Source organism: Pleurodeles waltl, chromosome 3_1, assembly GCF_031143425.1.
Source record: "Pleurodeles waltl isolate 20211129_DDA chromosome 3_1, aPleWal1.hap1.20221129, whole genome shotgun sequence".
Taxonomy (NCBI): domain Eukaryota; kingdom Metazoa; phylum Chordata; class Amphibia; order Caudata; family Salamandridae; genus Pleurodeles; species Pleurodeles waltl.
The window spans coordinates 582,679,728-582,704,477 of record NC_090440.1 but is presented as its reverse complement, the minus strand read 5'-3'; the positions used below and the strand labels follow the sequence as shown (position 1 = coordinate 582,704,477).

The 24,750-nt window shown below is 41.6% G+C and overlaps 1 protein-coding gene across 2 annotated transcripts in view; it reads right to left on the bottom strand.

Moving 5' to 3' along the window:
• Positions 1-3,556: 3,556 nt before the first annotated feature.
• Positions 3,557-24,750, bottom strand: part of LOC138284351 (ras-related and estrogen-regulated growth inhibitor-like) — a 331,944-nt gene continuing 310,750 nt past the window's right edge. For both annotated transcript variants that reach the window (XM_069223027.1, XM_069223026.1), the window contains one exon: positions 3,557-14,661. In XM_069223027.1, coding sequence (XP_069079128.1) covers positions 14,176-14,661 — 486 coding nt within the window. In that variant the 3' untranslated portion in view covers positions 3,557-14,175. The remainder of the gene's footprint in view (positions 14,662-24,750) is intronic.

Genomic DNA, 24,750 nt, shown 5'->3' with positions numbered 1-24,750 from the left:
AGGAGGGCAGCTGCCTGTCTGAGGGGTTGGCAGCAGCTGCAGTGAAACCCCAGGAAGGGCAGTTTGGCAGTACCAGGGTCTGTGCTACAGACCACTGGGATCATGGGATTGTGCCAACTATGCCAGGATGGTATAGAGGGGGCAATTCCATGATCATAGACATGTTACATGGCCATATTCGGAGTTACCATTGTGAAGCTACATATAGGTAGTGACCTATATGTAGTGCACGCGTGTAATGGTGTCCCTGTACTCACAAAGTTCAGGGAATTGGCCCTGAACAATGTGGGGGCACCTTGGCTAGTGCCAAGGTGCCCTCACACTAAGTAACTTTGCACCTAACCTTTATCAGGTAAAGGTTAGACATATAAGTGACTTATAAGTTACTTAAGTGCAGTGTAAAATGGCTGTGAAATAACGTGGACGTTATTTCACTCAGGCTGCAGTGGCAGGCCTGTGTAAGAATTGTCAGAGCTCCCTATGGGTGGCAAAAGAAATGCTGCCGCCCATAGGGATCTCCTGGAACCCCAATACCCTGGGTACCTCAGTACCATATACTAGGGAATTATAAGGGTGTTCCAGTAAGCCAATGTAAATTGGTAAAATTGGTCACTAGCCTGTTAGTGACAATTTGGAAAGAAATGAGAGAGCATAACCACTGAGGTTCTGATTAGCAGAGCCTCAGTGAGACAGTTAGTCACTACACAGGTAACACATTCAGGCACACTTATGAGCACTGGGGCCCTGGGTTACCAGGGTCCCAGTGACACATACAACTAAAACAACATATGTACAGTGAAAAATGGGGGTAACATGCCAGGCAAGATGGTACTTTCCTACACCCTTCCCTTGGAGCTCCGCCAGGATAGTCAAGAAATTTCCTTTCGTAAGAATTTGAAGAACCTTCTGTTCACAGCATAAATTGCCTCCTTGTCGTTCTGCTTCCGCTCTAGCACTGGGAGGCCTTCGGGTAGTCATGCGCTGCACAAACTCATAAACTAAACTAAACTTCTAGAATGTTGAACCCTGACAATACGCAAATAGATAACCTTTTCAAAGACTGTTGAGTAATTTTAAGTGAAACTGACTAACCACACAGTAAGTAAGAACTTTCAAAAATTCTCTCAATATCTCTTTGAGATTGCAACAATTACCTATGATGACCTTTACAAGATTGTATGTTCACAATTGTCTTGATTTTAAATGTTTGCTCATCTTGGTTAGCGACAGGTGTTGATCTCTTAATTTATAGTACATGCAGGACCAGTTTCAATAAAACAATATGAAAAACAGGTTGAATTTCTAAATCTTTAGGCAGTAGAATCTGTGTCATAAGTACTGCTATGACAATGAAGCACTTTACAATGATCCCTTACAATTAACATGACATTTTATAACTACAAAAACAATATCCTTTACAACCAATTGATCCTTAGTATCCCTCGCTTTTACACAACTTAACTTTCACACTATTCTACCTTATACTTTACTTAACTCTAACCACAATTGTATCTCTTTGCAGAGCCCTAATATAATCCTGACCCTAACAATAAAACCCCACCCTCACACTAAAGTTTATTCTGCCAATCTTTAATTTTTATTGCAATAGCCCTAAATCTTACATACCTCTTATGTTAATCCTAAACCTATCCTATCCCTTATAACAACACTATACCAAACCATATCTGTGATTTATCACCTTATCCTAAATATAACTCAGTAATGGACATTAATAGAAGGCCAAAATTTACCCATAGATGTTAATGCTTCAAAATCTTTCTGATAAAGATTTACCGGAAAGTTGCATTGTAATTGCGTTTCGTTGCAAGGATTCTCTGCTGATGAGATGTCATGCAGTAATTCACAAGCAATTTAACTTTAATAGAAATTTGAATTAGCTGTCCTTGAATCTATAAATTGAGGCTCTGTGTAGTCATTAGATGGCACAATATATAATTTCCCACCTGATTAAAAGGAAGTGGCAATTTTAATCTACATCTATCTCCAGATTGCCTTAGCCTGCTCCAGATTATTTAATCCAGTTTTGGTTATAAAATTGCCTATTTTATTTGAGAGTTTCTTCATTGTCTCAGTATGTCAGTCTAAACATGCTAAGTTGTGGATTGGTGTGTTTTCATTTGTAAAATTATACTAAAGAATACAAAGAATCTTCAGTGGGTGAGCAGTAAATGAAGACTCTGTTAGTTATAAGAGAATAGAGTGTACCGTGAACGTGTACCACATGCTGTAGAAAAATATGTCTTACCAGACTCACAGCTAGAATGCCTTTTAAAAGCACAATCACAGTATTATAAATTTAACCCTGTACACAGGGATAAGGAATATACTAGAGTGTAGATGGTGTTGATTAAGGTTATAGCAAACTTTTATTCTTGAATGATTGGGCTTAGCTCTCCTGCATATTTGACATTCCTGGGCATTCTGGTATGCACTTTGAGCCATATTTGATCATCAAAAAAACACCAATGATTACATCTTATGTCATCATTGGTGTTCTACTTACATTGAATTATACTAATATGTATTTATGCTTTACATCAAGCTATTGTTTACATGCACTTAGTTATATGCATAGACTGAGACATTGCTAATTGGACCTAAATCACATAATCCAGGCTTACATCATCTCTTCCACAATGTATTACACAATCTGTCTAATCAAAGAACTAGAGGCAATATCTGGGCTAGTGTGTTGATGAAAAACCTCTCCAGGGATCCAATGGCAAAACTACAACAAAAACGTTTTTTTTCATTCAATATGCCAAAAACGTATACTGTTAATTTCACATAAGACTTGATAGAGTCTGATAGGGTCAGAAGTCCATGCCGGACATGACTATAGTAATACTTTATATTTAGGGATTAGCACTGATGAGCTAGCATTTCTCCAAGGAGCTCAGAACATGTGTGCCTGCCTGGTAGCAGGCCAAAACGGAAGAGGTCCTGTTTCATTAACAAGAGTCCTCCACTTGTTTCCTGTGAAGACAAGGGTAAAGTTCCAATGCTGTATATCTTATTTAGAAACAAAGAAGGCCTATCTATTCATTAGTCCATCAACAAGATTACACCATATAGGTACCAGGGTATTTCTGTTGGGCGGAAGTCATTTTTGAAGCCAAAATAAGTATAAATTGGCGTTGGAGTGAGGTCGCATACTGGTCTATCTGGGGACACATTGGTGAAACTACCTCTCAGTTAACGTCAGACAAGAAACAGACCTTCTAAAATGTTTGCAAAAAAAACTAAGAATACGTCTTTAGGCCCTCTTCTCTCTGACAATGTGTGGTTAGACACAAATGGTTTTGCAGTGATCGCCTAAAAATGCCCTAATAATAATGACAACAATAGTATTAACGACAAAATTATGTGGCGATTAATCCACTCAATTGAATACATTATTTAGTAATCTTGATATCTTTAAATGTTGAAAGGGTATTGAAAAATGTAGAATGCTTCTATATGACGGAACTACTAAAAACAATTTGTTTAAGAGAGATGTTGAAGAGAGATTAAAAAAATAAGCAAATTATGCTGCTCTGCCCAACAGAATATATTTTAATAACTTTGCATCCAAGAACATATTTTCAAACATTATACATAACAGGGGGTATCCTCTCTCTCCCGCCGCCATTTGCTTACGTACAGAACATCTGGCAAATCACATTATAGGAAATCAGAAAATAAGCTCCATTCAGTTACAGAAAAATAACTAATTAGAGGCATTACGGACATTATTTTAATGATGATAAGAGATGATAAGGACATATGAAGCATTTCCTTTTTATATTGTTCTCCCTTGGCAACACTACCATTCACTTTCATCTTAACAGTTTTGTGCAATTTTCCCCAGACATATTTGTTCCTAGTAAAGAAATCATTGAAGTCATATTCTCCAACCCAGCTCTTGATAACTCTTCTATCTTTGAGAACAGATTTAGCATACAGTCTACTGAGACAGGTCAGTTCTTTATAGTCTTAATGATTAATGATAAATGCTAAAATGGCAGTTTATGACCCTATGAATAGTAAAGTTAGTGAATGATCTGCAGTTATGCAAGATATCTTCGCACTGCCATTGTTTCCATTACTTTTGACAGTCACATCAAGCTAATTGCCTCATTCAGCAATCTTAAGTGATCCACTAATATTTGACAAAAGTTTCCTTCCGATGCAAATGTTTCTTGATTTACTGCAATTTTTAGTTTTCTAATACTTTGTCTTACACTTGTTAAATTTTTTTTGTTTTGGTGAAATAATCAAGTAGCTTAACAATGTAGAGTGAGGCTTAATCTGTCTTTGTTGCACAGAACATTTCAGAACCAAATGTAAACCTTTCTCTCCAGGGCCTGAATGTTTTCTAACAAAGAGTCACTGACACAACCAGATTACCCTTTTGAAAATAGGACCTGAACAGCAAGTGGGGAAGACATGAAGTGGACTTCCGACAGCCAAGAAATGTGATACTTGATTGATGCTCCGTCAGGCATACGCCTGCCCGGTCAATGTAGCACCTTAAGTACTGTAGCAATATAACATTAATGTTGTGCTTGAGTACTTGAGGTAGGTCTCCATTTGTGACTAGAAAGAAGAAGTGACTTGGAAAGAGTTGCTATCAAGGGTGTTAGATACTGGAAAAGGGACGGTAAAAGTCATGTTGGCTAAACGCATCTGGGGGGACAAGGACATAGGAATGTCAGGACTGCCCTTTTAAGAGGACAAATTTGCATTAGCAGCCCAAATAACCAATGCAAGACACGGACTGAAGGAAAGACTGAAAGAGGTGGAATCCATCCACTGGCATGCTCTGTATTGCTGTGCAGTGGAACCACACTACATTTCAAATTGAATAGGTTTGATGTTGCCTCTACTCTCTAATGTCATGTACCATGAGCGGTAGGTCATCCAATGCAAGCCTTTGTCTCCATGTTTTACCCCGGTGTTATATTTAAACCAGGATTCTGGACGACAAAATACTTGTGGCCCCTGTCTGCTTGTAACATTCACAGCCCAGATAACATGACCCATATTGGGTGGGTCATCTTCTTCAAGTGCCTTCTCTTTTTGAGCCTTGTCAAGCCCTGTTCAAGGAGCTGCAATTCAGGCCAGGACTACTTGGCTTCAACCAGGGTTGTTGAGGGTGTTTGTCACTCGTGTTCTGAGGTCTGTTCTACTATGTCTCTGCAAAGTAGGTCAAGTTTAACCCTTTCAGCGGTTGATTCTCAGAACTTAACAACCCACCAACAAAGACAATGACTTAAAAGTCCATCCCAGTGCCATTTCAGAAAAGAAAGCATATTTCAATACAAAGCAATAGTAAATACTACACTGTTCGATGTGGTTTACAGGTTAGTGATCTTGGTCACAACTCTCTGGTAGAATTACAATCTTTTTTTCCTCTATCTGTCTTCCTCCTGGATGAAACTGGCCCCTTGTAGTTTGTGGTAGGAACACAAATAAGGCTAGAATGCCGATTTTAGTGCCCCACAAGTCAAATGTGCAATCTGTTCACTTGTTTGCTCAAATTTTCCGGCCATGTGGTGCAGCGAGTATGAAGTCAATCTCTTAGTCCTTTGAGCTCAGCTAGTGTGAATTGGCAGCTTGGTCCCGCCACAGGCAAAGCCCATTGAGGAGGCTGGACATGGCCCACATTCATCTGTACCAAGCTCCCTGGATTAGTCTGGTTTGGTTTGGCAGTCTTAGTACCACTAGACATGCAATTGTTCAACAGCTGCAGCCTCGTCCTGGCTATTGAGGCCTTCCAGGCAGATGCAGCCCCTGACTGGGATGATGCAAACTCTATGGCAGTTTCATCCATGACTGAGCCGAGGCAAACACCACTACGTTTGCAACCCAGTCCAGGCTGATATGCATACCAGGGCAGCTGGTACTGGGCCGATGCAAATACCAAGGCAGTTTCTGGTTTGACCAAGCTGATGCAACCACCAAGACAGTTGTAGCCTTGTCTATGCTGATACAAACACCAAGGTGGCTGCAGTCCCAACTGGGCTGATGTGTGGAAATACGTAGAACTTTTCACACTTCTCGAAGTACACATTTCCTAGACAGGAGAACTTGTTCTCCTTCAAGGGTCCTTCACAGTCTGCTTCCAAGACACAGATCTTGTGTAAAGTGATGCTTATCACAGCAGGTAGCACTGGGATTGTCTCCACCTGGACTACCCACAAAATGGGCACAGTGAAGTGTGAGATTTCTAAACATAGCTGGCAACAGCCTCTCTGTAACAGTAATGAGTGATAGACAAAAGGGCAGGCCTGATCCTGGAATTTCTAGTGCTCAGGAAGAACTAATCTGCAGTCCCTTACTAACGTTTTGTAATTTCTAATGATGGCACTGTCTCCATTCTCTTCACTTTGGTGCCTGGATCTTCACCCTCCAGGCACACCAATACAGTCAATGCAGGCAGTATCCAAAATGAATCCCACTGGTTCCAGTCCTCTGCCTCATACACACAGAGTCCTAAAACTGTGCACATGTCACGTGCACATGTTCTAAACATGCACACAGGGTGTCAGTGCAAGGTTGTAGGTATTCACATAACAGAGGATAGTTACATAAGAGGATTAGTAGGCCACTCTCTCACTGGCTAAAATAGAAAGGCCCAGTAACATTATCAATCTCAAAACATGGTATACTACCACCACCACTTTATGAATTACCCTTCGGGACAGGGACAGTTTCTGCCCACTATGAAAGCACACTTGGTGTGCCCATTCAGGTCACAGGACAGGTCATGGCCCTCACAAAGTCTGGGGCAGGTCTAGACATCTGTGCACAGACTGGATTAGTGTGATGGCAGGGCCAAACTAAAAAGCAGGATATCCGATGAACATGCAGTTGGGCAATCAGGGCATGGGATCATCAAGAGGACATTCCTGTACAGAACAAGACTGGAAGCAATTAAAGTTGAATCGGTTTGCAGTATTTCACTAAGTCTGGTCATTGACTCACATACTCACAGGGTTGTTTTAAAGCCTTGCCTGCAGACAACTCTACCTGCTTGTGGTCAAATAGAGCAATTGTATTAAATACAGAAATAGAGTGGGTTTTGGCCATGAACCTTGTTCATGGTTTGATAGCTTACTTTCTTATCTCAATGCTCTGCTCCTGATTTAATGATTTTCTTCCCTATTCTTGAATTTGTTTGACCTAGGGGGCATTTCTGTCACAGTTTGCATTGTCTGTTGGATGAGTTGTAATTTTACACTGCTGACATCAGGACCTTGCTTGCATTTAAGTGCATGAGGGGTTAATCTCTATCTCTGCTTGGGCTCCCTGTTCCTCCTTCCCTTTCCTGCCCCCACTTTCTCTATTTTTTACATTATTAGCTCTTCTCCAGCGTTATTTGAATCCCACCTGTGCTCTATCCACTACCCATCACTGTATTGGCTGGCAGTCATCTTTAATTGGTTTTGAAACCATTCTTAGATGGGCAGGCACAACAGTTATCACGGAATGTTTTTTCTTTTGCTTTATTATTCCAAGATGACTACCAATCTCGCGCACCCACAGGAGCTATCTTTCACAGCATACCATAAATGATGGCAAAGCCAAAAAAGCACTTGGAAAGCTATTACATTTGCACCCCGGTGTCATGGACGAGACCTATTGGCTTTGCCAATGCTTGGTATATGTATTGTAATATGTCTGCAAAATTCTATCCTTTGCATTAAGTGTATGCTGTATATTGTTGCTGTGCATACAGTGCAGTTATGTTGAGACCTGGTGTTACCACACTGAGTCCTTGTAAGAAGAATCTTAGGGCTATTCCACTGGAGGTAATGTGTTCCTCCTGGAAGGTTTTATTGCTATTTTAAATAAATAACTGTTGCTCAGTTGATAACTGGTGACACTGACCTGACATGTATTGCCACCTAAAGGGGAAAGTATTGATGCTGCCAATAAATGTGTTGTGGTCCTGGACACTGGTTAATGTCCTAAAATTAAGCTGCAAGTTGCTTGTATTCTCCTCCCATCAAAATCTAGTTCTCCAGTGGACTGACAAAATGTGTCCGTTTCAAGAACTGATTCGCATCAAAGTGATTCATTTTGACTTTACCAAAGTAATCACAGTGCAAGACCTTAGAATCACAACATGTATTTAGACAGATTTGGATACCATTCATACAGTTGATGAATGCCTCTTTTGTAAATTAGGATGCTGCACTTAATGTAAAATGTCATAAACGTTTGATAATTTTTAGGTGTAAAACACATTAGTACCTCTTTACAGAAAGCTATGTACGTTGTTTCGTAACAGACGTAGCTGCATTGTATTTACGGGCTAGACACCGAGATGCTGTCTTATCCTGTATTCTGCAGAACCACTAGAAGGGCAACATTTCAATTGAAATAATACTTTTATTGCTGACCTAAAAAAAAGTTTTTCCTCACAAACATCATCTGTACCAATTCCAGCAGTGGTTTCAGAATCTAAGGTCTGGTGTACAAAAAAGTATAATAGTCTGTCCATTGTTTCTGCCTACCAGTGATCAACAGGCAACACAACTTTTCCGGTGTATGGCAGATGTTCTAGTTTGTGTCAGTTTAGTAATACCAAGACCTGAATTAAGGGTTTCATTATCACAGCATTTACATATTTATATGATCCGTTTGCAAATGGATTCCTGCCGACATGTGGTAGCAGATGGGATTGTCAAGGCCAGCATAACACAAAGTTAGGGTCTGATTCATTATGGATAACATTTGAATGCACGGCATGTCCATAAGCTTTTGGACTTCTCTTGCAAAATATGTGGGAGTATGATTCTCTTTCCAAACAATTCAGTGATCATCGTCTAGATAATATCAAAAATACATAATTTTGCTAATACATCCTTGTTGAACATTTCTTAAAACACTCTGAATGGCAGTGAGAAACCACTTGATACAAAACATCCCCAGAAAATGTCGAAAAATAAACTGAAAAACACACAGTCCTACAAAAAAACAACCTCCTATAGAAAATAGTTACACTCAAATTCATTCAGGAACACTGAACAATTCTTGGTACATACCATTTATCAAAAATATATGTTTGCTTCTCCTAGCTAGGATCTTCACTTATATGAATTTTTAGAAATTAAATCCCCTTTGCTCGTTCCAAATCGCTTCTGAAACAGTAATAAGGTTCATGCAAGCAATACCCGGCCAGAAGTAGCCATTCCAACCTCATCGAATGCTAACTTTTTTGTATGCATCTCCACCTTCTTGAAAGAATAAATATCATATGTGCACATGAGCAAAATTGCTGGCAGTCAGAGTGGTCTACGTACACATGAACAGTAACCCTAATAGCAACAAAGTGCACACGTTTTCGCTGAATAAATACCATAAGTATACATGATTGATAATGCTGCCAGTAAAAGGATAGCATAATGACCATTCATTGCTTATACATTAGGTAATTGCAAAAACAAAGAAGCAATGGCAAAGCCAAATGAATTCGTCTTTGGGACCTACTGGCTTTGCCAATGGTTTTAGCCATGCTGTACAGCATCCTGGGTGCAGCATAGCTAAAAAAAGAAGGAATAAAAAAAGCCTATGATGCAGCCCTCCATGTCATTTTGAAGATGCATGCGCCTACAAAATGCTGTGGGTACCTTTTTAGGGTCGAGCCTGCGTTGCATGCGCTCGCGCATGCGTATCGCAGGGAGACGCTTTTGTATTTAGAAAAGGGCTCGGAGCCCTGTCAACTTCACGTCAGTGTTTTTTATTGGTTCGTGGGCTTGCCTAATAAAATCTGCTTGCTTTCATTAGTTGAAGGCAAGCATACATCATGCCTTTTCCGGTGGCTAGCCCTCCTCGAGCGCAGCGACCTAGTACAGAAAACATGCGAGGCTCGCTGTTTTCTGTCAGGCTCGTGGACTTCTTTTTCTCTAATTTACAAGCGCGATCTCGCTTGGCAGAAGTCGAGAGCTTTAGATAATTAATTTCACTTTTTCGGGTTGTGTACAGAAATGCACTTTTGCCCGATAGGTGAAAAGTCGGGTTAGGAGTTTACAACGCGATCAGCTCTAACATGAGCAAATGTGAGACCCATTGCATTGTAAATGCTTGTTTTTCTTTTTATTTACTGATTCAAGTTGGAGTGCAAAAGTTTTTTTTTTAAAGCGGTTGACAGAAGCAATACGAAGGGCAGCAGCAGTGGCTGAAGCAACACGGATGATGCGGATGGTCGGAATGTGCTTGGATTCGGTATTGACAGTTGGCTAGCAGCCTTCCTCCCAGTACAAGGTAATTCAGTAAGTGGCGAATTACTTACCATGTGTTCCAGTTTTTTTCAGTGGTGATTTACAACAACTAAAACTGCAGTCAGAGCACCCAGAGGAGTGACAGCATAGAAGAGACAGTTGTTTCAATGACAGCCAGCAGCTGAGAAAAGACATGAGTAAAAGCGTACCCAGCAGGCTTATGTCGTGTTGCAGCATCGATTAACAAAGGGTGAGCTTTCAAGGAATTCCCAGGGTCGATTGTTTTGGTTCTGGGACACCATGGACTTTAGAGCAAGCCATGCTCAAGTACACTGCATGATCTCTTTGGGGGATACAGGGTGCCACATCGCGGCTGTAAGCAACTGCGTCATCTCAAACCTGGTGAGATCCCCGTTTGAGTCTACAGCGCAACACCGTGAAGGAGTGCATCAAGTTTGCAAAGTTGTGTCACTGGTAATTTAGTAGCTTGCTGCTAGGAAATGCAAAAACACAGCCAAGCAGCCGCCGCCCGTACTTTAGGGCGGAGGGGCCATGCCCCCCCCCACCATTTGCCCCTCATGAAGAGTGTCCGTCAGGCTGAGCAAAGGTCAGCCTGACAGATACTCTTCATGTTCAGATCAGGCAGCCAGGAGCGAGACATGCGCGAATTGCGCAAACTCCTGGCTGCCTTAGCTGAATTTTGCTGGGCTGAAGAGGTCACAGCTCCTATGGTCGTAACCTCCTCAGCTCAGCAAAGGTGCCTTGAGGCCCTTTCCCTCAGTGATGAGGGGAAGCGTCACCGATTGACTTCGACCTGGGTGCTTCAGGTTTAAACCCTGAAGTGCCCAGGGCGAGTGTCAATCAGTGACACCTCGTCACAGAGTGGGGAGGGGTCAGAAGTCTCACTGACCCCATCCCACTCTGTGACGACGTTGGGACTGCTCCCTTCCCTCATTGGCTGACCTAAGGTCAGCTAGAGAGAAAAGGCAGCAGTCCCAACCCTCCTGGGACCTACGAGCTGAAGGTAAGTGTGTGTGTGTGTTTTTTAAATGAATGTTTGGTGCGTGTATGTTTGAATGTTGAAGAGTGTTGTGAATGGATGTGCCTGCATGCGCGCATGTGTGAATGAATAAGTGTGAGTGTGCTTCCCGCCTGCCCCCCTCCCTCCTAAGATTACCGGCCGCCACTGCAGGCAAGTGCTGCCAAATTTAAGGAACTACGCACCATTTCACCATGAATAATACATCCAGGCACTGTAAAAATGTATATTTTTTGAAGAACACATAACAATCCATAATATTATTAGAAGAAGAGGAAGAAAATAGAATTGGAGCTTCAAAGTTGCCACTGCCAGCATCTCACATCCACAATTAAAGTATTAATTCTGCACTTGGTGCACCTGGGACATTTATCAACCAGTGAGATGGAAGACATATTGGCACCTATGTTTTCATGAAGCAGTCCTGGAGAGCTGTCTTTAATATGGGAAGTATGGCATGAAAGTGTAAAGCTAATATAGAGGCAGATGGGGGATGGAAGGCATTTTTACTGCTTTGAGGAAAATGGCAATGCTCAAATTTTGTTTGGGTGCAGAGTATTAAAGTAACTTACACCCCCACCTGAAGAAGATGAAGGCAATGTAGAAGTGGACGAATGTGACACAGCACTATGAACGCTGGATATAAACTTTGGGAAGAAAAAAAATGAAGTGGTGGAAAGATTTCAGTTTTTAAAGAGAGGGCAGTTATCTGGTGCGTCTGTACAAAGCTACATAGCAGGTTTAAGGTCACTAGCGGCTACTAATTACAAGAGTTTCCTTGATAAAATATTAAGGGATCGATTAGTACTGAAAGTCAATCAAAGGAGGGTGTACAATAAGATGCTCCACACGGAGAACTTGATGTTACAAATAGCTGTAGATATTGTGAGCAGGGCAGAGAACACAGATGAAGGTTTTAAGAAGTTGTCTTCGAGAAACACTGCAAGAGTGGAAGAAGTCCAAAAAGCTATCCACAAGATTAATGTTGAGGCAAAAGAGTTATTCTTGCTATTGATGTGTTGTATGCAGCGACAAAGGAAATTTGAGCTGTTACAAATGTGGTTTGAAGGGTCCTACAGTAGGCCAAACATGAAGGAAGTGTAAACTGAAAAGAGACTTTGGATGGCAGCCTCTAGGAAATCAAATGTTTCTATTAATAGCCCTGGCAGGGAAAAATAGAGGGTGCAGAAGAGGAATTCATATTGCATGGCAGTAAGGTGCGATGCGGAGAGAGACAATCCCTTTCGCACCGTTAAAATAGATGGAGAAAATTCTAAGGTAATGGCAGATTCTGGTGCTCACTGCACCTTAATAGGTGAGGAACATCTTGCCAAATTTCAAATGCATCGTTTGAACATGCCAGACATCTAACTAGCAGAAATAAAAACAAACGTATTGACTTTATGTGCAATATCAAGGAACATCTAGCGTTCCAAGGAAAAAGGGTCACATCTAAAGTTTAAATTGCGAAGGACGGTTATTGTCAGTCTCCCTCCCAGTAGGATGTAACTCAATAAATTGGCAAGGTATTTATTGTATGCTCCAGTTCTTTTCAGAGGGACTAACACAAGATGAGGATATAAAGTCCACACAAGCAAACAAATAAGAAGCAAGAAAATGACAGTGACAATAAATCAAACAAATGGTACGCAATGTCACTCAAAGCCCACGGTAGGTTGCCGATAGGACTTTTCGGCAGCAGATAGTGGGTGAGACCTAAAATGTGATTGCTAAAAAAAATGAATTAATCTTAGCCACAGATCAATACTTCAGCCTGCATTACTCCATTACTTTTACGCTCACTACGACTCTCCAGATCAGCCAGATGCAAATCAGACTTGGTTCAGTGCCTATAGGAACAGCCCTGTCAGAACTAGTAAGTCATATATTCTTTAGATGGGAGCATAAATACCCTAAAACTGGTTTTAGCATTCATTTGCCTTTTCAGTGCAATACAGCCTGAGTCCAATTGCACCGTGAGCATAGGACAAATGGGTACAGCCGTCGTACTTAGGGAGTCTTACTTGAAATAAAAACAAAATATAGTCTATGAAATGCTTGGAATAGTTGCTATCAACTACTGGTTATTACTCAGGATCAATTCAACACTACCTTTTGTGGCTATTATGCCACTTCAGGCCCAGACGATTAATATGAAAATCAGATTTGATCCTTCTCCAGCAGGAACGGTTGTGCTCAAACTGCCAGGTGAAGTCCCGAGGGAACACAGAGGGAGCAAAAAAATGATGGTCTGGAATGTGCCCGAGTAATTAACAATAGCTGCGATTATTTCAAGCATTTTATCCATCACTTTGTAAATTTTGCACCATTATCGAATGAGGCCCCAAAGATCCTGTGCATAGGTTCTTCAATATAGGCCTAGAATTTCTGAAATAACTTCAGGGAAGCTCTCTTGCAACGGTTCTTTTGTTCCAGACATATAGTAAAAAAAAAAAAACAGAAGACAAGACAAACGAGGTATAGGAAGAAGCGAAAAGCTTAGCTCAAACTTTTTTTTAAAGTGTTGTTATTATTGAACTTGGGTAAAAGCTGCGAAGCCTTGAATCCGACCACATGCCAAGCATGACACACGATAAAGTGCAGTTTCACAGTGGCTGGATTCCATTCCAAATGTACCTGTGTTTGTGTGTGTGTGTGTGTGTTTGAGTGCGCATGTATGTGTGAGTCTGTGTATCCCTCCAGTGTGATCTCCTAAATCATGAATGTGCAATACTCCCGTCTAGCCTACAACAAAACAAGCAAACAAACCTACACAATGTAACATAAATACTGCATCTGATCATTCGTGGCAGTCTGTGTCTGGAGGCATACATAACACATCTGCGACTTTATTGGCGGAAGACTCTGGAGCAACATTTGCTGTTACATATACAGTCAGGGAGGCTATTCCGGAATGTATTCACGGTACGAATTGAAACTTAAACTTCTGCCACTTGAATTCAGTGCCGAATTAGCATACATTTTAGGTATCTTCTCCATCAGTTTCGACACCGTTTTCTTCTTGCTGGGGGCTCCAGTGGAAAAGTTGCCTTGTTTTAACAGTTCATAGTAAAGTGCATTGAAAACCATCACGGTCTCCTCGTAGCTGTCTCTGGTGGAGATCTCGTAGCACGGATATTTCAACGCCTTTGAAAGGCTGTCACCGTCCTCTGTAGACACCATCCTGTCAAACTGCAGGTCCTTTTTGTTGGCAACAATCACAACGGGTGGTTGGTCGCAAGTGCCTCGTTTTGTGTTGGAGTGAATGTGGTTAATCAAGAAACACAGCCGCATCACCTCATCAAAACTACATCTGTCTGTCACGGAATAAACCACTGCAAACCCATCACCCCACTTGATCTTTTCTTCAATTTGCAAAGAATCTTCTTCCTGTAGAAAAAAATCCAAATGACATCGTCACATAGGGAATTAATTATTGTAGACAAATTCGTGCAGGCAACAAAAACAGAAACAACGCCACTTTGCTGTTGATTCAATAAATTCATATTAGTAAGCTCCAAATATAAATACATGTGACACTTGGCCCTAATTATTTTCACTCTTCTCTATTAGGATGAGGAAACCCAGATTTAGTTAAGATACATGCAGATTTGAAATGCATTAGTTTAAAGGGCCAGTTTATAGGAGGCTGAATCAAAAATTCCAAAAACAAACCAGCTCTAGATTTGGCATACATTGCATGAAAATATCACCACGTTCATTGGTCAAACATGGTTGCCCCACCTACTGCAACCCTGCCAGTTGTTCTGCTGAATTATTGGAGAGCAATAGGCCAAGCTAGAAGTGCTCAACCCATCTGTGTAAAAAATGTCCACTGCACATGACATGGTGAATGAGTTACTCTTGTAAAGACCACAACACAACATGGCTGCTCTGTTGCGCTCACCTAATGAAAGCTTCAGAGGTGTTAATGCTTGTCAAGCTGACAAGTGTCTAGCGGATTATGCTACTCATTACAAAACAACATATGGCAGGGCCAGTGACACAACAGCAAGTGTGTTTACTATATATGAATATGGCAAATACATAGTACATACACAGAAAATGGTGTGTAGCTACTGCTCCAATATCAACCAAGAACCCTGTGTACATCTGCCACCCTTGGGCACTATCTGCAAAAACTGTAAATGTACAGTAGGAGATTTGCCTCTCCCCCTGAGTGTATAGCTGATATCTCTCCTTTAGTGATTGGAATAAATAAATTCATTTATACCTACAAGACTTACCTCTCTCCCGAGAGTACATCCGATCTCCCTCCATTAGTGATTGGAATACATAAATTCATTTATATCTACGAGCTATTCTTCTGTGAATTCCTAGCAGGTGTAAATGGGCAGTGTCACACACAGTAACAAAAGAATAGGCAGATAGGTCTAAATGTCATGGAGTGGGCAGGAAACAGTTTTCCCCACTTCAAAGGTATAAGTACCTGATTTCAGACCCCACCAAATCAGTACTCTTGGGACCTGTGGATACTCTGCCAGGAAGAAGGAATGCTGTGCTGCCAGGAGGTACTGCCACTCTGCTACCTGCATTGCTGTGTTGGCCTACTGCCTGCTGCTTTTTGCCTGGCGGTGAAATGGAATGGACCTACATCTTTACAACCCAGAACCCAAAGTGACTCCAAGGATCAGCTGACTAGCCTTCTGTTTTCCGAAGTCTTCAGGATACAAAAGACTTCCAACCAACCTATGCCTGCACCTGGGCTGTGCCTTCTGTGAGTTTGCCTTGCCAAGTGGTACCACCCCAGTCCTAGACCCTTGGAAGTGGGCCTAAGGTGCTCTGCCCTCTGTGGTCCTCACAGGAACCACCACAAAGCCTTGCAAAGCAAAGCTGCACAGACTAGGCACCAGGATTTAAGGTACTGTGTTCAGTGGGCCTCAGTGGGTCGCTGTATACGGCCCGCGCTCTATCATGTTCAGCCTGAACTCCTGACTTTGTCCCAGTCCAGTGCGACCAGAAAACCACAGTTGGTGCTTTGTGCTTTTATGCAATATTTCACAGAAATATTTTAAATTCTCAGGATGTACTTATTGAATTTTTGTCATTTCGGTCTTATTTTACTCGTATAAATATTCTCTATTTTTCTGTAGAGTCTTTTTGTAGTGTCTTACACTGTGTTATTATAATTAAGCGTTGCACAAATACTTTACACATTGCCTCTAAAGTTAAGCCTGAATGCTCTGTGCCAAGCTAACAGAGAGTAAGCACAGCTTCATTTAGGGTGTGTATTTGACTTACCTTGACTAGGATTGTGGCCCCTACTTGGACAGGGTGCACACATCTGCCAACCAGAAACCCCATACCTAACAATGCACAACACAGCTTTCAGAATGTCTGTTGTCATTTATTTGACTGACTGACCTGGTCTGATACAGCAGTCAATATATGGCATTCCCAGCTGTGAGGGATGTCCTCCAGAGGAGGAAGGGCAAATAAATAAGTGCTGAATGCCTAGTGTCCCAGGTTGGAGTGGACTGATGCATGGTGGTTCAGATGCCAGCAATAGGATGAGTCAAGAGGTTTGAGAAAGGAGGAAGGAAAACAATTGTCTCATATCATATTCTTCCAAATAGCCACTATTCAACCCTATGTGAACGATACCTGCAAGCAGAGCCTCCAGGCAATGAATGCTGCAATCTGAAACAGGTATTGTAAATAAGACAGCTGTTTACTACCAAGAATACTACATTTTGATTGGCTCCTAACTGGTCTATATCTACCCCGGGGATTCATAGCCAGTACCTAGGACAAGCCTCATTACAGTATCATTCACATATCACTATGCAATCTTCCCGTAATAGCTGTCTGAGAAGATCACAGAGTTCTAAAATGGAACTAGCGTCTTTGCCTGTTTTACATAATATGAAAGCATTAAGAGGCATGCTGCTGGAGAAAACAACTTCATCAAAAGAAGAATCAATATAAACATGCAAATGGATCTCATTCCTGCTGTTACAAGTTTCTGAAATTAATGAGACCTCTTATATGTTTCTTTCCATGTGCTGGTATTATATATTTAAAATGTTCCCAATCTTTGATAACAGTATGTCTATGACCATTTTCAAATAGAAGCCATTTTTTGTTTGATTTACAATGCTCATAATTCTAAAATATATTTGTAATAATAATCTGTATGTGCATTTGCAAACCACAAAAAATGTATTTTTACAGACAATAACAAACTTGTTACTCACTTGTAGGAGTAGTTTTGCAGCATTAATAGTTTTCTGGATTCAAAGGCGGTGCATTATTCCTAGTAGTTGAGTCCGGAATTGTTTATGTTTCCCTTTTTTTTTCGGGGCATGGTCAACCACCATTTGGTGTTAGGAGTGCCCCCTGTCTGACGTCAGATGGTGTCCTGGAAGTTACTGTGTGTGGTAGCCATCTTCAGATTCTTTTTTCTTTTTGTTTCCTTTTTTTTCTTCCTTTTTGTAAACAGTCTATCTTTATGTATGACTTCTTTCCCACCTGTTTGTCTTGTTTCCCATTTCTTGGGAAGTGGGTGGGTCACATGTGAATCCACAAAACTACAAACTGAAAAACTACTACTACTAGTAAGTAACCATTTCATTTTGCATTATGAAATATTTTCTGGATTCAAATGTTGTGCGTTAGATTATGTAGCGGTATCACCTTCCTTTGGTTGGATGGGGTGAAATGAGGATGAACTTGCAAACAGAGGATATAGTACTTTTTGCCCCACATCAGCTTCCTTGTTCATTAATATGTCTACACAACAATGTCTTGTGAATGTGTGTGGATATTCCCAGGTTCCTGCTGTGCATATAGTGTCTATGGGCACATTCATGAGAAATGCTAGAGTTACACCCTTTTTCCTTGTTGAATGCACTTTAAGGCATGAAGGTATAGTCTTCCCTGCTGCTGAGTAGCGTATTAGTATTGTTTCCACAATCCATTTTGTGATTGTTCCTTTTGTAATGGGTGATCCCTTGCTGGATTTTGTGTTAGATAAATAGTTGGTTTCCCTTGTGAAACTGTTTGGTCTCTTTTAAATAGTACATTAAGGTTCTCCTTAAGTCAAGGGTTTGTAAGGTTCTTTCTAGTGGTTTTTGTGGGTTCTTAAAATACATTGGTAATAGAATGCTCTAACTGACATGAAACAAGGAATTGAGGGTTCATTCTGCGAACCACATTGTCCTTATATATCTGCATGTATGTTCCTGTATTGTCAATGTCTGAAGTTCACTCACTCTCCGTAGTGAAATGATTGATATTAGGAAGGTAGTTTTTACTGTGATATATCGGAGTTCTGCCTTGTGTATAGGCTTGAATGGTTTTGTCATCAATTGTGCCAGTACTGGATTTAGGCTCCACATACGTACCAGAGCCTTCCTGGGGGAGCAATTCTCTTGGAACCCTCTAGGAACCTTTGACCACTGGTGAAGTGAAAAAACCTTTACATGATGCTCCCCTGGTGTAAGCTACAGTAGCTGACAAATGAACCTTGAGTGATGAATAGTTTATACTGCTGTCCAGCAGATGGGTAAGAAAGATTAATACTGTATCTTGTTTTGCTATTGTTTCCATCACATTGTTTTTTTGTGCACCAATGGAGATACCTTCTCCATTTTTTTGAATAACATTTTCTCATGGTAGGCTTTCTTGCCTCCTTTAGTATTTCCATGGTTCTAGGTGGCACGTTTAGGTGTCCAAATGCGATGTATTCGGGCACCAAGCTGCTAGACTGAATGTTGCTGGTTCCGGCTGGAACACTTTCCCTTTCTGCATTGTGAGAAGGTCAGATTCCTCCTTGATCCTGATCATATGTCCTTTGGACAGCTCAACTAGGTTTGAGTACCCGGTCTGTTTGGTCCATTGTGGGGCTCTCAGGATGAGGCCTGTCCCTGGCTGTCTGGCTTTCTCCAGTACCTTTGAGATTAGAGGAATCAGTGGAAAGGTATAGGTGAATCTCTTTGACCAGTTTAGTGACAGGGCATTCTCTTCTGATTGGTGGTGTTGAAACCTGGAGGTGAATAATTGGTATGTCTTGTTCTCTGCTGTTGAGAACAGATCGATTGTAGGTGTGCCCCATTACCTGAAGATTTTTTCTAGGGCTCTTGTTTTATTTCCCAATCATGTGAGTTGCTTTCCTTTCTGCCTCTGTGTTCTCCTTCCCCAGTAGGTGGATTGTCTGTAAGTTGATCTTCTGTTGTATCAGTCATTGCCATATCTCTTGGGCTAGGTTGCTTAAGGTGAATTACTTTGTGCCTCCTTGTTTGTTCAGATAACACATTGTTGTCTTATTATCTGTTTGGATCAGTATGGGTTTCCTTGGTATGTGTGTCTGAAAAGCCTTCAGAGCCAGCAGCGCCATCTTCATCTATATGAAGTTCATGTGCTTTGTTGCATCTGTGTTCCTCAACTGGCTGCAAATCTTCAGGTTGCCCGTGTGTGCTCTCCATCCCTTGTGGGATGTGTCTGTTATAATGGTCACTGATGGAGTTGGTGTTTTGAAAGGTCTACCTAGAATTATGTACTTTGATGTCCACCATTGTACTTCTTTCTGTATTTTTGCTACTACAACCAGTAGATCCTCCCAACTCCTGGTGGCGTGTGACCAATTGTTGCATAATCATTCCTGGAATGGGCATATGTGTAGTCTTGCATGCTTTATGAGTGGGATGCATGATGATATCATGCACATCAGCTTCATGACTGGGCTCACAGTCAGAGATTGCCCTCTCTGTTAAAGTTTGCTTCATGATTGCCTATATTCTCATCTGAGTTGGATATACTTGTGCTGCCTTTGAATCCAGTCTTGCTCCTAGGTAAATGTTTTCCTACTTCAGTTATGGGAACAACTTCTTGTGGTTTATTGAGAACCCTAGGTTCTGCAGGGTTGTGATCACTGTTTGAATGTCCCTTTGACATTTCTGTTTTGTCTTTGCCTTCACCAGCCAGTCTTCCAGGTATGGGTAAATGTGTATGCCCTTTCTTCTTAGGGATGCTGCGACTGTTGCCAGGCATTGTGTAAAAACCCTTTGTGCAGACTTCATGCTGAATGGTAAGACCTTGAATTGATAATGCACCTTTTCAAGCACAAATCTGAGATTCTTTTTGTGTGCTTGATTCACAGGTATGTGTAGCTAGGCATCCTTTAAGTTTATAGTTGCTACATAGTCCCCCTTTTGTGGGAGTGGGATTACCTCTTGCAGTGTTGTCATTCTGAAGTGCTGTGTGTGAATGAATTAATGAATCTGAGGTCCAAGAGTGGTCATAGAGTGATGTCTTGCTTTGGCACCAGGAAATAAGGTGAATAATTTCCTTTGTTCAACTCCCTTATTGGTACTCTTTCTATTGCTTGTTTTTGCAAGAGTTCTTTCACTTCTTCCCTTAGTTGGACAACTTCCACCTCTTGGTGCGTTTTCTTTTTTGGTAGATTTGGTGGTGGAGTCTTTGTTAGTTCTAAATAGCAGCCATGACGTATCACATTTAAAACCTAATTGTCCGTAGTGATTCTCACCCATTCTTGTGGGTAATGTTCTATTCCATCTCCCACTGGTGTTTTGTGGGGGCCTGAGTCTGTTCTCATGCCATTTGGTACTTGCTCCTCCTCCTCTGGAGGTCTGTCCTTTACTCCTTCCTCTACCACAAATGGCTGCCTCACACTGTGTTGCGACTGTTCATAGGTGGCTTGCTGGCTAACCTGTTGTGGACCACTTTAGGTTTGTTGTTGCTTCACTGTTGTGAAGGAATCTCTTCCGGTGCGCCTTCCGGCAGTATTTTCTCTGCTTCCGAAGTACCTCAATCCTGTAGGACACCTATTGCTTTTGCAGTTTCATTGTCCTTTTCTATCTGTTGTAAGGACTCCCTTGTCTACTGCTTGGCCAAAAAGTGCATCCCCAGTAAATCCCTAATTTATTAACAGACGCTTGGACTTCTTGTTTAGAACCTGAGATCCTGATCCAGACATGTCTCCTTAGAGTTGTGCCTGTACACATCTGTCTGCTGGCTGTGTCTACTGCATCCAGTGCTGATTTCAAGCAAGTGTAAGCAATGTTCTTCCCCACTTTAATAATTGCTTTGACTAATTTATTATCCTCCTCTGGGAGCGTTCTCATAAGTTCCCTCAATTTCGTCCCATATTTGTGGCCATATCTGTTAAGGAGAGCAAAGGAATTTGCAATCCGCCATTGTGTTGCTGCTTGCCTGTCCATCTTTCTTCCTACCATATCAAGCCTCTTGCTTTCTCTTTTTGGAGGTGGGTCTTTTTCTGGCAGCTGTGACGATGATGGAGTCTGCCATTGCGTTACATAGGATGTACTTGAGGTCCTTTGATGAAGGCTTAAATTTTTTCTCTACCTTGTGGGTAACACCCTTTGTTGCAGCTGGTTCATTGGAGGCCTCCTTGCCTTAGTCCAGTATGCTAGGCAGCATTGGGAGATACAGATTCCCCTTGCTTGAAGGCATAAGAGTTTCCGGAAACAAACATGAGTCTCCCTTTTCCTCCTCTAGTGGCACTCCATATGTTTCTGCTGCCCTGTCATCAGGTGCCAATGGGCTTGAGGGGCATTTCTCAACCTCCTTTTTCTGGACTCTCAGTGTTGAAGTCCTTCCACTCATCCTCAAAGCCTCCTGCTGCCTCCTTCCATTCAGGGTCATAGAATTCTTCCTCAGTCTCTTCCTCATGAGGTTCTGGTGTCTCCTGGGATTCTAAGGCTGCTTCCTCCTCCTCTACAATACTTTTGCAAGTTCAGGGAGACCAGAAAAAAGTCCTCACATGATTGGATAGACTTTGTGGACTGTTCTGTTAAAGCTTTGGAAGGCTGGTTACATGGCAGCAAAGTGTCTGATTATAAGGGTTTGCACATCTTAATTCTGAGTGAGTATGTATTTAATAATTGTGTGTCTTATTTGTTGCACCAGTACTTGGTAGACTCAGATCTGACCTCTCCCCAAGAAATGGGAAAGAAGGCAGACAAATGGGTCAGAACAAGGGTGATCATAAAAGCTCATACAGGGGGTGACAAAGACAAGAAAAGGGAAGGTGGTAAGTCTCATGACAAAGGTGGGGACAAAGATGAAAAGGAGTCTTCATTAGGCCCACAAATCCCTTCTGGGGTGGGTCTAAAATCTCTTCCTCTCACAATCAGGTGAAAACGCCTTGGTGTTACATATGTAAAAACAAAGGCCATAGGCCAGGAGACAGCTCCTGACCTAAGAAAAACACCAAGCCTCCCACCACTACAACCCCCACTCCTACATCTAGTGTCCCCAGCAATTGCAGTAGTAACAATAACCAATCCAAGGGTATAGCGGGGCTAACTCTGGGAAGTGTAGTGGGGGCTGGTTTAGTTAGGGAAATCACTGAGGCTGTTTTAGTCTCTGATGGGGACATTGCCTTTGCCTTCCATGTGTCCTTAACATGGATAAATGGACCAATTCCCCTTTCAGGGCTATTTAAGGTCTCTCTTTTGGGTATTTCCTCAGATTCGACCAACCACAAATTTTGCCTGTGCCAAGGCTTGTTGGTGGAATCCGGACACGCAAATCTGACTGCAATCTTCCTCCCGGCATGGGACATCACCTGCATCTTCCAGGAACTCGACTACGACTCCACGGCTGCAGTACTGGCTCTTCTTCCTCACGGTCGACCAACTCCTGCAATCCTAAGCCTGGTAGGTAGTGGCTCCTGCCCCCACTGGACTCTGCTGTGTCTTCTTGACTTGTTCCCCTCTTTCCACAGCTCTTCCTCTTCAGCATTCCACCATTGGTTTCTTGCAGTCATCTCTGGGTTTTTCAGTTCTCCTCTTTTCTTCTAAGTGGGTGTTCTGGGGAAATTCTAGTAAGTTACTCCTGCTTTCCTGGTTGCTTGGGGGTGTTGTGGTACTTACCTTGGTGCTTTCCTGGTACCCCCAGTGACCCTCTTCACACTCCACTTACCTGGGTGGGGGTGACACTCTTGCATTCCATTTTTTAGTATATGGTTTGTGCTCCCTCTAGGTCCACTATTCTCTATTGTGTTTTACCCTACTTGCACTGTTTTTTAACTAATCCTATGCCTTTTTCTGACGACTAGTGTATATAACTTATGTATTATTTACCTCCTAAGGGAGTATTGCCTCTATAATACTTTTGGTGCTGTGTTACCATAATAACGTACCTTTAGTTTTGTAGCAGAGTGTATTCTTTCATGTGTGTAAGTGCTGTGTTATTGCATGAGCTTTGCATGTCTCTTAGATAAGCCTTGGCTGCTCATCCACAGCTACCTCTAGAAAACCTGGCTTCTAGACACTGCCTACATTTCACTAATAGGGGATACCTGGACCTGGTATAAGGTGTGAGTACCTTAGGTACCCACCACACACCAGGCCAGCTTCCTACAATTTGTTCATTAGAAGTCTGTGGTGAGGCTACAGTAGATCACTGCAGAGTCATCTGACTGCTGCTGAAAGTACATGCTTCACTCACATGAAAGAGGTGATATTTGAGAATTGATAGCAAATGTGCCCTCACCTTAGTGTTCTGAAGCACCGAACATAATTTCTATGACAAAATAAACTCCCTCGTTATATTCATTTACTGAAGTCTCCTCAATTGGAAATGCTTTCAGTTCTACAGCTCTAACTCTGGCAACATGTTATTCAGATGTGCTTCAAAATTGTCATGAATATAGAATGTAAGCACTCTAGTTATTTAATAGACCTCTTTGGTGAAGCTGCAGTAGAATAGTGGAAAACCCACTGACCAACTGCTGTTTTAGGTAAGTGTACTATTCACCATTTCAGACTTTTTTCTCAAATGATAAGGAAGATATTTGCAGATTTATAGAAAATGTGTTCCCATTGCACCTCCGGGGACCACCTTCCATAACCTCTATGAACACAAATTATGAAAGTAAACTGTTTTCTCTCAAACATGGTTCATAAAATCCCAGCAGAGGATCAGCATTTTTCAAAGGGTAAAATCACCTTAGAACTCACCTCAATTTCTAAAATTAATAGGATACCACCAACAAAATATTAAAATTTAAAATTTGGTATCATCCTTTATATTTGTTCCCTTTTGCGACCACTCCAAACCAGGCACTAATCACAATGCATTTCAATGGGACAAAAATGGGACAACCTTTTCACCAAAAATGAAATCAATAAATATGCTTCTTGTGACATTCTACCTAAGTGGTCTAAGGAAAAAGACACATTCTAATTACGTTTTTTGTTAATTTCACCCCAAATTCTAATTCTAAAGATTTGAATAGCAATATTATAGGAGAGAGAAGAGAGTTCTAGTTATTGACTGCCTCTGAACCCTCTGACTCTACCCTGGTCAATAACTACCTTGGGGTGTCCTCACTCTTGGGTACATTGCTTAATAAGCAGTTGGTGAGGCACCCATCATATTAGAGTGCCATGTTAAGTGCACAGTTCTTTTTTATGTTTTTTCTTTCTGTCTTTATTTCTTTGTTCCTTTCTTTCTTTTTTCAGCACACTC